The 14,664-nt window shown below is 48.3% G+C and overlaps 1 protein-coding gene across 1 annotated transcript in view; it reads right to left on the minus strand.

Annotated features, from left to right (window-relative positions):
* GABBR2 (gamma-aminobutyric acid (GABA) B receptor, 2) overlaps positions 1–14,664 on the minus strand; it is a 424,424-nt gene that overhangs the window by 100,547 nt on the left and 309,213 nt on the right. The window contains exon 9 of the mRNA XM_011939489.1: positions 4,670–4,750. Within this exon, the coding sequence (XP_011794879.1) occupies positions 4,670–4,750 (81 nt within the window). The remainder of the gene's footprint in view (positions 1–4,669; positions 4,751–14,664) is intronic.

The raw sequence follows: 14,664 nt of genomic DNA on the forward strand, positions 1-14,664 counted from the left end.
TTTCTTTCTCTAAATAGAATCAATAAAGGATTTGTGATGCATTTAATAGCCATTAGAAGACTAGAATTTGATTTGGTCTAATTACACTGTTGAAAAACTATCACCATTTATTCCCCACGGTAACGACGGCCTGGAAGCACAGGGCTGGGTGATGTGAGTGGGCACCACCGGGTGCCTTAGGGGATGAAGAACTTGGCTTTGGCCTCAAGATCTCTGCTCCTACACATACACAATAAATGATCCCGCCTCAACAGGATGGACACCTTGCCTGTTGGTTCCATGGTGACACATACGTGTTTTGGCTATGGAATTTCTGCTTGAATATCATTGTGTTTTAAAAGCTCTATCTGGCTTTCTGTTTCCATAAGACTCTGAGTAACTGTGGGAGACAGAAGCTACTTTCCTCTCCCTGTTGTGCCAGAACTGGCCTGGAACTGTGGGATTCCATTTCTCTATGTGACTGCAGAGGTGCGCTGCTCATTCTTCAAGAGCACCAGGAACTTGGGGGAACCCTGAGGGTTTCAGAGCAAATCCATCTTTCAGTCTGTTTTAGTTTTAGCAGGCACAGACTGGTTTGGGATGAGGGATTCAGGGACTCCCCCAGCTTCCTGCAAATCCCTCTTTCTTAGCTGCTATTTTAGGTCAGGTTTCTGCTGTGGAATTATGAAACTTCAGGGCTTTTCTCTCCAGTAGGGGTATGTGGAATCAGCCAGATGTTACAAAGTAGCCAAGCCTGGGAATCTGGGAGCCCCATCGGGGTCCCAGTTATGCCTCTCTTCTTGGGAGACAAGCAGGAAAGGGGCAGATGTGGCAGCAGGGAGTGAGAACTCCCTGGACCGTCTGTGTTTAAAACACTGCTAGCAAGTTCAAGTGTGTTTAGAAATATTCAGTGGCTTTGGCTGAACGCGGTGGCTCATGCCTGTAATCCCAGCACTTTGGGAAGCCAAGGCGGGTGGATCACTTGAGGTCAGGAGTTCAAGACCAGCCTGGCCAACATGGGAAAACCCCGTCTCTACCAAAAATACAAAAATAGCTGGGTGTGCTGGTACACACCTGTAGTCCCAGCTACTCGGGAGGCTGAGGCAGGAAAATCACTTGAACCCAGGAGATAGAGGCTGCAGTGAGCCAAGATTATGCCACTGTACTCCAGCCTAAGTGACAGAGTGAGACTCCATCTCACAAAAAAAAAAAAAAAAAAAAAAAAAAAAAAAAAAAAAGAGAGAGAGAGAAAAAGAGAGACAGCGAGAAACATTTGGTGGATTAAGAGTTTGAACCATCTAAGAAATTTAGGGAAGTTGCCAGGTTTGAAAACAGCGAGGAACCTGCTGGCGTGGTTAATGTGAAGCCTTAAGCAATTCCATGTAAAGTAACATTTATAAGAAAAGTGGCATCAAGGGCCAAATTCTGGGCTAAAGCAGACACAAGGAGATGGAGGTAAAATCATTTCTTGCTTCCAGAAGTGAAAGTTCACCATCTGGAAGCTTCTTCCCCCTCTATCCATCATCCTTCCCCAAACACCTGACTCAGGTGCCTTCTGGCTACCAAATTGAAGAACAGTCCTGGGGTGTCTGTGAGTTCCTGGCTGGAAACAAGCCCCCCTCTGGACACTGATAAAGAAGACTGAGGATTGGTTCACAGGTGATATGATCACTGCTGGGTTTGGGGCCCACTGTGTAGAAACAACTCCAGAAAATTGACAACAGACAAGAGAAAGTTGTCTCCTTCTTACTCCTTCTTCTCTTCTTGCAAAACGATGGCTCTACAAGGGGTATTTTAAGACTTTGTGGACACCAAATGCTTGGTTTATCATGAGTATTAGTAACAGCAGAAGTCCTGAGTTTTCCTTCTTGCTTTTCATCTGGTCCATTCATTCATTATTCATCCATTCATTACCATTCACTCATTCATCATTAATGATGATTAATCACAATTAATAATCAACTCCCATCTGTCAGGCTGGGACTGAGCACCAATGATACAAAGATGAAAAATACACTGTCCCTGTCTTCAGGGAACTTACACACTAGCCACAGGAAAAAAGAGAAAAGCACTAATAAGCAATCCTATTTATTGAATGCCTATGACAGTCTAAGCAAGATATAGAGATTTTCCCACTTGATCCACCCAACAGCCTCATGCGTAGTTAAGATTATTCCCATTTGACAGAGGGGGCAATGATTTTCTAGGTGTTACGTGGCTCTTACAGCTAGTAAGTAGCAGGATTTGAACTCAGATCTGCCTAACCCTGAAGCTTGTGCTCTAACCACTACACAAACTGCTGCCAGTGACGCTGGGGTCCAGGCGATGTGATAACATCAGACAGGATGCCTGAGCAGGGAGCAGAGTGCAGTCCTGCCTGACGGAGTCAGGAAATGCTACAGAAAGGAGGCGACAAAGGAGCTGAGTCTCGAAGGATGAGTAGAGTAGTTGGCTGTTGGCCAGGAAGATGAGAAGGAAAGGGCATCCTGGGCAGAAGGCGCAGCATGAGCCAAGGCCCAGTGGTGTTTCAGGACAGTTGAGGAACTGTAAGCAGTTTAGTTGGGGGGATCTGAGAGAGAAGACAGAGAAGGGAGGAAGGGTCCTTTTATGGAAGACTTGGGGCCACAGCTCAGAGTGAGGTCCCCTCTCTCTGAGCAGTGGGGATGTGCGAGGCTCTGAGCAGAGGTGGCTTCTTAAGCCTGCCATGACAGCAAGGGCACTTTGACTGCCGAGGGCAGAATGGACTTGAGGAGGGAAGGCTAGCAGAGCGGTGAGAAGCCTCACTGGGGGCTGGTACAGGGGTCTGAGTGAGAGCGGAACTCAGGCCAGGTGTGGATAGAAGGCCTGGGCTCTGCCCTGAACTGCCTGGCCTCTGTGTTCAGAGGCTGATTATTCATGGTCTGGGTAGTGGGGAAGGTCTGAGAAGCAGGGAGTAGGCCTGGCACAGCTGCTTCCTGTGTTCTCTCAGCCTGGGGGCAGAGCGTGGGGCTGAAAGGCAGGGCCCGGGCATCACCAATGAAGACCTGGTACCCTCTGACTGTTGTTTAGCAATTGTCCTGGCTACCGGTCCCTGCCCCACCAAATTCGTGTTTTTCCTGTCTGTTGTGTTTTGTGTCTTTTATTTATTTAGTGCTTCAATCTTTTTTCCAATTTGCAAACCCAGAGTCCTTGTTCAGTAAACCCTGATCTCCCCAGTCCAAGAGCAGACAGGCCGATCTTGGGGACCAGGGCTCTGGTGGTCAGAACAGGCTGTGTGAATTTGGGGAGTCACCCTTGAGGTAATATGTGACGATATGTCTGGTGACAGCTCCCTCAGTTGGGATAGGGAGGCTCACCTGAGTGTGGAGACCACTCTGGTTCTCAGAGGCTGACTGGAGTTTTGCTTTGCAATTTTCTCAAGGCTGAATCCCTCAGGTCCAGTGGAAATATAGGAACATGACAGAGTCTAATCAAAGGGTTTGTGGAAGAGCCTTCTCTGGTGCCCGTGCTTTCAAGAAGGAAAGTAAAAGCTCCTGGCACAGAAAGCCAATTTCTGCTGACCCAGTGGAATCAAAGTAACAATACCAGGGTGCTATGGATGTGGCAGCTTTCTCTATTGCTATTCAGTGACTAGACTGTTTGCCCATCCATCCGTCCATCCACTGTCCATCTGTCTGCTCATCCACTTACCCTCCTACCCATCTATCTATCCGCTTACCCATGCATCCAACCATCCACTTGATCAATTCATCCAGCCATCTGTCTACCATTTACCTGTCCATCTATCCACTCACCCACCCACCCACCCACCGACCTATGCATCTATCCATCCATCTGCCCATTCACACACCCATCCCTGCATCCACCCTACCATCCATCCATCCATCCATCCATCCATCCATCCATCCATCCATCCATCCATCCATCCATCCATCCATCCACCATCCATCTGCCCATTCACACACCCATCCATCCATCCATCCATCCATCCATCCATCCATCCATCCATCCATCCATCCATCCATCTATCCATCCATCCACCCACCCACCCACTTGATCAATTCCTATTGTCATCAGATACCACCAAGTCTCCAACATGTGTCAGACCTTGGCAGGTGCCAGGAATTTAAAGTCAAATAGGATCCAGTTAGGGACTCATAGCTGAATCACCTAGTAATATCAATGTAAAGTAACAGTGGCCATAGGAGAGGCAGAGAAAAAAGACTGCGGAAGCAAAGAGAAGGGAGTCATTAGCTCAGTTGGATGGTAATTAAGGAAGATTGCACAAAAGAGGTGTCATTTGAGCTAGTTGTAGGAGCTGAAGAGGAGTTCTCTAGCAGAGGAGAAGAAATAATCTTCCAGGAAGAGCAGTAGACAGACAGGCCTTATTGCCAACCCAGTCAAACCCTTTGCCAGAGGAGAAGATAGACCTAAATTTAACAGGGCTACATTAAAAAAGAATTACTCCTGGCCATCCAATGGTTTAAACACCTCAGTGTGCACTTCATACGAACTCTAGTGACCCACTCCAGGTACTGGAGCCTGTACAAGTGATTGGAGCCCTGTGCTCAGTGATTGAGTGTATGTGTTGAGGATGTACCCTTGACCCCAAAAAGCCAGGGATGCTGAGCTTGTCCCTAACCCTTAGACAATGTCCAGGCTTGGGAGCAACTGGGCAGGCCCCCTCCTTCGAGAAGCCCAACTGCCTTACCTTGGAACCTGATGGTGTCATTGATGATCTCCAGTGTGTCGGCCACAGCGTTGTACTCTCCCACCTTCACCTCCCTGCTGTCTGTGGGGAGCAAGAGACAGTGATCAGTTAGACTGGGACTTGGGTTTGTGTCTGGGTGCTCCTATTCCAGCTCTTGCTCCCCTCACAGGCTCTGTGTATATTCTTGCAGGCTTCCCTTTCTCCAATGCCTCTTCTGGTTAGAATCACAAAACTTCTAACCTGATCTAGGCTGGAACATTCTCTCCTACTGTCTCTGTCTCACCAACTGGTTGTCCATCCTTTGCTTCATACCTCAAAGATGGGGAGCCCAGGCTCCCTACAACTGTACTCTGTCTGGTATCAAGTTCTTCCCGGCCACTGAGCTGAACTGTCTCCCTGTAACATTTCCCCTGCTCTACTGGCTCTGCCCTCTAGAACCACACAGATCACTTTTGCTCCATCTTCCCTAGGATAGGCCCAGATACTCGAAGACAAAGACAGGTCATTCTGCTGACATCACCCCCCAACTCCTCTTTACAGAGCAGCACTTCAATCTCCCCGCTCCTCCATCCTGACCCTTCCTTGGGCCACATTCCACAAAGTCAGTCTTTCTGTAGGGTGTAGACCCAAGGACTGACCAATGCACTTTAGGCATGATTTGGTCAGCAGCAAGTAGAGGGCACCATTCCCTCCCTCATTCTGGAGTTCACGTTGCTATTACATGCATCCTCAGGTAGAATTGATACCTTTCAGAAGCCACATTGCTCTGCTGTGTCATACTAAGCACAGTCTCCTACTGTCCTTGGCTCCTTGCACTTGTTCAGGGTGTTTTTAAACCCAAGTGATACATTCAAATTTACTCTCATCCTTCTTGCAGTTCTTGGTGGGTTTAGTTTATTGTTTTGGTCATCGTCAAGGATAAAGATGATGAGGACTGGCCCAGAGTGGTGGTAGAAGAAATGGAGAGGGGGATCGGATTTAAGCAAGATTTCTTTTTTCCAGGTAAAATCAGGACAATTGAGCGATCAAATGGGAGATGAAAAAGAGGGGCACCAAGGTCATCCGAGGTTCTGGTGGGGATGAGGGGTTTCAGTTCCCATCTCTGAGTGGGGAACCCAGGAGAGGGGTTCAGATACAAGGGGAAGAATAACGAGTTCCATCTTGGATGTGCTGAGCCTGGGGTGCCTGTGGAGCATCAAGGCAGAGATGCTTTTGAGTCTAGAGCCGAGGGGAGAGGTATGGCAAGGGGGTGAGCTGGAGTCATTGGCATGGAAGCTGGGAATTGGAGTCAGAGGCAGGAATGAGACCCCCAGGGAAAGTGAGCCAAGTGAGAAGAGGAGAGGACCAAGTGCAGACTCTGGAGGAGCCCTGACCCCTGGGGTGGGCAGAGCAGAGACTGGGAAGGGGTGGCCAGGACGCAGGAGCAGGGTGCTGGGAGGGAGTGAGCACCTTAGAAACCAAGGAAAGGCACACCTTCACCACTGGCCGCAGTGCCACATGCCACAGAGAGGCTGGGAGAAGCCCCTTGAGCAGGGTCTGAGGATCTGGCATCTGGGAGGATACCAGTGACCATGGATGAAGCAGATTCAGGGGAAGGTTGTGGTTACAGGGATGGAACAAGGGGCAGTGAGTTTGAGGGCAGAGATAGGGCCCCCAGGGAAGAGCAGGCTTGAGAAGGGTGGGGAGCAGGTAGGAAGGGCTGGGGGTATTGACCAAGCCTCTATAGTGTGCTGGATCGGTGCTATTTTATGTACACTTTCTTACCTAGCTAACACAGTGTGTGGAGTAGGTCACAGTCCCACCTTAAAGACAAGGAGACGGAGGCTCAGACAGCTTGTGGCTTTGCCCAGGGCCCCAGTGGTAATAAGAATAGAGCCCAGACTCAAACCCTGGACATTTTCCATAGCCCATACTCGTCCCTGACAGGGGGCTGCCTCAGCAGGATTCCCGAGAGGTGACAGTTTGTGTCGGGTGCCCATTCCATGGACCACCTGGGCCTCCTGAATGTGGGAAGCACAAAGAGAAGGATCATCCACCCATCCCCAGACGAAGGCCTCTGTGAAGTGCAGGTGGGAGCTGCAGACCCTGGCCAGCAAAATGCCTAGAGGTTACACAGGAATTCCAAGGCGCCCCCTGAGGAAATGCCTCCTGGGGCTCTAGCTCTAAGTGAATTTCTTTGCAGAAATGCAGGTGCGCTGCTGGTCCCTTAGAAACATTCAGAAAACAGAACAGGGAATCCCCTGGGCCACACTTCTGCCTGTGTTCCTCTGACCGTGGGTGGTGGAAACGGGCTGTAAAAGTCACTTCCTTCTCCCCACAAGGGTCCCCGCCATTTAGGGGGCATCACACTGCGCAAGCGGCTGTCGCTTGCCTGGGTCACCCGGCCCCTAAATGTCACATTAGCAGAATCTGCTGGGGGCTCCAGCATCCCTGCGCTGGCCTTTTGAAGTCCTGAGCCCTGCAGATGCCCCAATCAGGTCCTGCTGCTCAGAGGCCCTGATTTATTTATTTGATGCAGGGAGGCAGCGCATGAAATATGCAGGTTGATCAGAATCAATCATCAAGAGTGGGGAATGGTGTGGCTGGCACCCTACCGCACCCCGGCCACACAGCCTGCCCCTCTGACTCACACGCCCTGCTGTATGCACCATCCCATGGCACTAAAATAATACCCAGCTTCCCACTGACCGTAATCATCATAATCTCTCCCTGGGGGCAGTGTTGGAGGCTCACAGGCACTTCACAAGTTCCTGCATTTAATGCTCACGGCAAACCATGAATTGGGCATAATTCATCCTGGTCTAAAGAGGCAGGAGGAGCCTCAAATAGGTTAAGTACCCACTCAGAGCCAAATGCTCAGCAGTGACCCAGCGGGCAACTGAACATGGGCCCCCTAGTTCTGAATTCAGCATACTTTTACCCCCATACTGAGCAGGGCTGCCAATCATTCAGCCCACATTTGTCGAGTGCCTACTGCGTGCCGGGCTCAGCTCACGGTATTTCATGATAAAGAATCTCTCAAAAGCAGCACTGCAGGTGGTGGGAAGTTAAAGTCATTCCCACGTCCTCGAGCCAGGTGGCCTTGGACATCCTGGATGCTGGAGAGATGTCTATACTAAATCCTGTAGTTTTATCATTTCATTCATTCATTCAACAAACATTACTAGACACCCATTATGTGCCAGGCTCTGTGCTAGGGGCCAGAGATATAGGGATTTTTTTTTTTTTTAAATCACAATTTCAGACCTTGCATGACTGTATCTGTAAACTGGGAACTTTAGAATTGATAAGAGGGTTAAAAACGAGAATATATGCCAAGTTCCTAGCTTGGAATCTAATTCATGGTAAGTGTCCAATAAACTATGGTTATTTTATTCATGATGAAAGTAACTATGGGCTCTATGTGAGGTCCCCAAGCACTCTTCATATTTTCTTCCTGCCATCTGTTCACTACCATGGTTCCTCCACTTGGGAGGTAGCTTTCCCTCCCTTTACGAAGTTAACCTGTCCAAGCCCTACCCGCCTCTTTCAGGAAGCCTTCCCTGAGTACTGTTCCTCCCATCCCAGTGTCCTAGTTGCTGTGGACTCAGGGCTCCGTGCATGACAGCTCTTCATGTTGAAGCCATGTCCTATGTGCGTCCAGGGCTTCTGATTCCTGCTGGTCAGCCTTGCTTCTGTTGTCCCAGGCAGTATAAAGTCTCATCCCCTGCACTCTGCTCAGGGTGCCTCCCGGGTCTGCAGATGGAAGGACTGTGTCCCCTGTATTCTTGAATTCACCCACAGTCCAGCCAGGTGGTGACCATGATAGGCACACAGCCCTCTCAGTTCTTGGGCTTGTTGTTAATTCCTGTGCAAACTCGGTCTATATTCAGTCTGTATCCAATCTTATTTGGGGTGTACTAACTGCCATGGGTAGACTTGTCTTCTCACTTGGTTCTGGCTCCAAACCGGGGGAGCCAGAATGTGTCCTTTAGAATTTGATTGTTGTTGAAAATACTCACACTGAGACACAATGTATAACTTTCGGGGATGAAACAAAAGATGATCTTGGCTCAATAAAAATCAAAGATTCTATAAACGTACTTAATTATAGGACCCCCCCCCCCTCCCAAATTCAGGCATAGGAAAGAGCTAGGAGACAGGAGCCTCAGAGCTGATGCTGGCTTTGCAGTCACTCTATGAGTAGCCCTGGGGAAGTCCCATCCCCCACCTGGATCTTGCAAAGTGAGGGGCTGCAAGGGAGATCTCTGTGGCCCCTAACCCCTGTTCAATGATTCTGCAACTGCTTGGAAAGGTCCTCCTCATTCCAAGCTAAAACCTGCTCCATGTGACTTCCCCTCATGGGTCCTGGCTCTGTGCTGGGGCCCCAGGTCACTTCGGCTCCTGCTCCCGACTGTCCTTCAGACTTGGAACCTGGCGACCACGGGCCTCAACTCTACTCTTCCCCAGGATGAACAGCCATTCCTCAGGAAGTGATTTTTCACTTTCACCCCATCCTAATCTGCTTCCTCTCCCTCTCCCAGCAGCACCTCTCAGCAGCACAGAACAGAGACGGACTTTGTGCTCTACTGTCACAAACAATATGCCCTTGCCACATTTTTCATACGCTTAGTTAACTGACCTTCGTTTTGAGATGTTTAACAGGCTAGGTGGACACTGAGCAAATACCCTGGGGTGTAGTAACTGCCAGGGGTAGGTGTGTCCATGATCTAGGCAAACTGGCCCAAGGGCAACAGCTAAGTACCTGAGGGGACCCAGGTCATATACAACAGGCTGTCGGCCCTGGGGGTGCTTTTTCTCTTCTTCTTGGCGACCTCCCTCAGGTCCTTCAGAATTCATCTCGGGGCCAGGTGCGGTGGCTCATGCCTGTAATCCCAGAACTTTGGGAGGCTGAGGTGGGCAGATCACGAGGTCAGGAGTTCAAGACCAGCCTGGCCAACATAGTGAAACCCCATCTCTACTAAAAATACTCAAATTAGCCAGGCGTGGTGGCACGTGCCTGTAATCCCAGCTACTTGGGAGGCTGAGGCAGGAGAATTGCTTGAACCTGGGATGGAGGTTGCAGTGGGCTGAGATTGTGCCACTGCACTCCAGCCTGGGCAACAGAGCAAGACTCCATCTCAAAAAAGAAAAAAAAAATTCATCTCAGATGCCGCTGCTTTCAGATATCCTTCGTAGTTTCTGCCAGGTAGACCTGAGTGCCCTCCTCTGAATGTCCACAGCTGCCTGTGCCATCCCTTATCACGCATCACACCTTGCTGTTGTCTGTGTCTGCTCCTCATTGCACTGGGTGGGCTGTGGGTTCCCTGAGGGCAAGAATTGCATCTTACTCCACTCAGCCCCACCAACCCCCATACCCAACCGGTGCCGGCCAGCACCTGGCAGGTAGGGGGTCACTTCCTAGGAGTGACAGGAAATAATTGTTGAGAAACTTCAAAAGCACAAACCTTAGGACAAAAACCAAAACGGTTTAAGTACATCAAAATTAAGAACTTCTGCTCAGTCAGGACTTGAAGTGAGTTTACAGACAAGTGACAGAATGGGAGAAGATACTTGCAAAGCCTAAAGCCAATAAGGGATTGCTGTCTAGATTGCATAAGGAGCTTCTGCAGACTGACAAGAAAAAGACAGTAACTTCAAAGTAAAAATGGTCAAAGGGCTGGGTGTGGTGGCTCACACCTGTAATCCCAGCACTTTGGGAGGCTGAGACAGCGGGAGGATCGCTTCAGGCCACGAGTTTGAGACCTGCTTGGGTAACACAGTGAAACTCCCACCTTCAGGAAAAAAAAAAAAAAAAAAGCTAGCCAGGCATGGTGGTGCACGCCTGTAGTTCCAGCTACTTGGGAGGCTCAGGTGGGAGGACTGGTTAAACTTGGGAGTTCAAGGCTGCAATAAGCTACGATCGTGCCACTGTACTCCACCCTAGGCAACAGAGGCAGACCCTGTCTTTTTTTTTTTTTAAAAAAAGGTCAAAGGATCAGAACAGACAGTTAACAAATGACTAATAAGCATAGAAAGAAATGTCCAAACTCATTAAGAATTAGAGAAATGATACTTAAAGTCACAATATGATATTACTTTACACTTTTAGACTGTCAAAAAATGAGTGATCCAGGAAATCCCAAATGTGGGTGGTGGGTAGGGACACAGGAATCCTCTGCCAGTGGGCATGGATATGGGCATGGCCATTGTGAAGAGCAACCTGGCAGGTTTTGGGCATGTTCAATGTGCACGCAGCTTTTGACTCAGCAATTCTGCCCTTGGAAACCTATCCTAAGGAAATTCCCAGTTGGATCCATAAAGGGACATGTATAAGGACATATATTATCTGTGAGGGTGGAGAGTTGAAAGTGACCTGGGTGTCTGTCCCGGGGGCCTCGATGGGTGAAGTGATGGATGCACCCCACCATGGCTCCTGCAGGGAGTAGGGAGGAGCCATGCCTAGAGGCACACCCAGGACCATGGAGATGTCTTCAGAAACAAAGTGCTGAGTGGAAAAAACAAAACTGAACAGAGAAGATACCTAAGCCAGTGGCACTGATGTACGTGGCAACACGCATCTTGTAAGCACACATACAAACACAATATGGGGTGTTTGCCTTTCCTTGGGGGAGGTAGGAGTGGGATATGGGAATAAATGAGGGAAATGAGGGGGATAAATGGACACACAATAGGGACTTTCATGGACCAATGACAATGACTGCCCATGGAATGAGGTGTGTGAATTGTGTCCTAAAGAAGTGCGACTGCACTTTTCTCAAGAAATTCCTGGGGGGAGAGTGTAAATCTGGGGTCATTGTTAAGAGTGCCCAGGAGAGGAGAAGGAAGCCAACAGTTGTTATGACCCTTCTCTGTGCCAGTCACTGAGACAGGAACATCACAGCCTCACATCATCAGGTTCTCAGTCACTCTCAAGGCAAGGAAAATGATCACCTTCTATTTATTTACTTATTTTTAACCGAAATGAAGGCTCGAAGAGACTAAGCTTCTTTGCCTGTCTGCCAATGATCAGGCACGTCTGCTTCAAGCCTATGTACTTTCCACATGAGAGGGAATGAGTTCTCCATCACTGGAGGCATTCAAGCAGTGGGAATGTTGTATAGGAGAATCAGGGCTCTCTTCAACATGGAAGGTCGATGACTCAATGAAATCCAAGATCTGTAAAATATACTGTCTTTTGGGTCACCTTTTTTAGGCTCCCTGAAAGGTAAATCCTGGAATATGAGGGCTGGGAGGTGTCAAGGCTAGGGTCAGGCTGGAAAACAGTCCACATTCCCGTGTGTCCTTTGGTTCCTGCAGACCCACAACCCTGCTGGTATATCCTGGAGGATTATGGACTATGACTCCACTCTTAATTATATCAAGTTGAGTGACAGTCTAACAAAATGGCCTTTCCAGACCCATGACTTGGTGAAGCGAGCTACAATTGCAGGCCTTCACAGAGGAAAAGGTTATTAAAATCCAGCCTCAAGAGTCTCAAAGTAGGGTCAAACTAGCCCTGAAAGTATTCCAGTAGGTTCAGGGAAATCATCTTCCTGCTTTTATAGGCACTGGCATTCGGCCAGAGAGATTATGAAGCCCTGGAGGATCGGGGACTGTATCTTATTCAACTTGGTTTTCCCCAGAGGACTTGGTAAAGCGCCTGGCAGATGCTCAGGAAATGCGCACTGAATACAACCGTATCTGTTACCCTGAAGACCAAATGGTAATTAATGTCTGCAAATGGGAAGGACAAGTCTCTCTTTCACTAGGTATGTTCTGAATGACAATTACGTCGTTAGAGTGAAGGAAGACCCCTTCCCTTCAAATCAGGTGCCAAAATATAAAACTCCAAAGCCTGAGCCCTTTATGTTGCATAGAAGCAGTGTGAAATTCAAGCGCTTATCATTCCCCGAGATTCTTACAAATAGGCCTAATGAAGGCAGGGTCGGTGAGTTGGAGCGGCAGATGCTGAGTTTTCTCTAAGAATGGCAAAAACAAGGCTCTAATCACAGCTTCACTCAACTTCCTTCCCTGCTGCAAATTCGGAGCCATGTTTAGACTTCGGCAGTAACATGGATACTTTTTTTCTCTTAAGGGGAAAAAAGCCAGTTCTCTAGTATTCATTCTCATCTACACGTGGTGTCATGAAAATCAGCCATGGCATCAGGGAGGAGCATGGAACCTGGAGCTGAAAGGGGTTCAGGCCTGAGGTGTGTGCCCAACAGGATGCTAATACCTGCCTTACCTACGGCCAAGGGTGGCTCACTAAGAATAGCACCTGCCTGAGACAAGGGGAAGAAAGCATACAGTTTATTTGGAAGGTGATCCTAGGATGCACTGTTGGTGTGAGGAAGTGAGACAGGGAAGGAGCCAGGACAAGGTGCATGAGTGAGCAGGTTTCTTCGGTCCCACTGTGGGAGCTCTGGGAAAAGAGTCAAACACACCTGTGAGTTGCCTCACCCAAGGAGAAAGGATGCTGGGGTATTTATCCTCCCGTTCTCATCCATCACTGACACAGGGCTGCTCCTGGAGGCATTAACTCCCTGGACAGCTCATCACACAGCTTGGATGGCCTATTCAATAATCCATCATGGTAGATAAGGCACCTCTGAAACCCTTTACATTTGGAAAACCAACTGTTGTGTTGATACGCACATGCCCCCTGCATTCTGGTAGCTCATTTCAGTCCTAAAATAACATAGGTCCCTCTAGTGGAGCAAGAGGATCAATGCCTGTTTAAAAAACATGTAGGCCAGGTGCAGTGGCTCACGCCTATAATCCTAGCACTTTGGGAGGCCGAGGTGGACAGATTGCGAGGTCAGGAGTTCGAGACCAGCTTGGCCAATATGGTGAAACCCCGTCTCTACTAAAAATACAAAAATTAGCTGGGCATGATGGCACACACCTGTAGTCCCAGCTACTCGGGAGGCTGAGGCAGAAGAATCGCTTGAACCCAGGAGGCAGAGGTTGTAGTGAGCCAAGATCATGCCACTGCACTACAGCCTGGGCAACAGAGTGAGACTCTGTCTCAAAAAAAAAAAAAAAAAAAAAAAAAGATCATGTAAACAGGAGCATCTGGATTTTATTGAAGGCCCAGCTGCGACCCTCAAGAAAAGCTGGACACAAATGCAGAGAGGGTGAGGGGAGCACACTTGTGCCTGGGCGTACGTGGGAATGTGCAGAGGAGCAAGCTGAGGTCCAATCCCAGCTCTGCCACTAGCCTGCTGTGTGTCCCTGGGGGATACTACTCATTCCTGGACCTCAGTTTCCCCATTTATACCATGAATTGGTGGAATGAGATCATCGTTAAGGCCGTGACCTGTATCACCTCCTATACAACATTAAGTAAACGGCAGACATAAAAGCAGCCGGGAGTTTCAGCACTCCAGGGAAACCTGAATTTGCCCCAGAAAGGTGTCATAATGTTGACAAGGTGCTAATCATAATTGCTACTTACTTGCTGAGAAAAAAATATACTGCATATATAAAAATATATTATATGTATAGTTATATATACACATACTTTTCCATTTAGTTTTTCCCATATTCCATGAAGGTAGATAGGATTATACTCCTATTTTACAGATGAGGACAATCAAGGCTCAGAGAGGCAAAGTTGCTTGCCTGAAATTCTACAGTGAGTAAGTGAGTGGATCTGGGGTGGGTCAGCCCACAAAGCGCAAGCTCTGAGCTGCTGTTTGCTGTACTGCCTTCCTTAGAAATCCAGATATGCCTAAACAGTCACTGGAGCTGGCGTGTAAACCTAACGTATGGAAAAAACAGGCAATACAATTGGCATGCACTGGTAGCTGTGATCAGCCAATCCTTGTTTTATAAAATACTCTCTTAGAATGATATAATTTTGAGAACTGGAAATGAGACAAGAGAATTTAGTTGCAATCACTCAAAAAAAAAAAAAAAGTATCTTTGCCAAGATGCTTACTTTGTTCAACCAATGAAGAAGTAAAACTTAACAAATGGAAAAATAATTACGTTTGCCTAAAATTACATCT

The sequence above is a fragment of the Colobus angolensis genome, unplaced genomic scaffold (assembly GCF_000951035.1).
Source record: "Colobus angolensis palliatus isolate OR3802 unplaced genomic scaffold, Cang.pa_1.0 Scaffold181, whole genome shotgun sequence".
NCBI lineage: Eukaryota > Metazoa > Chordata > Mammalia > Primates > Cercopithecidae > Colobus > Colobus angolensis.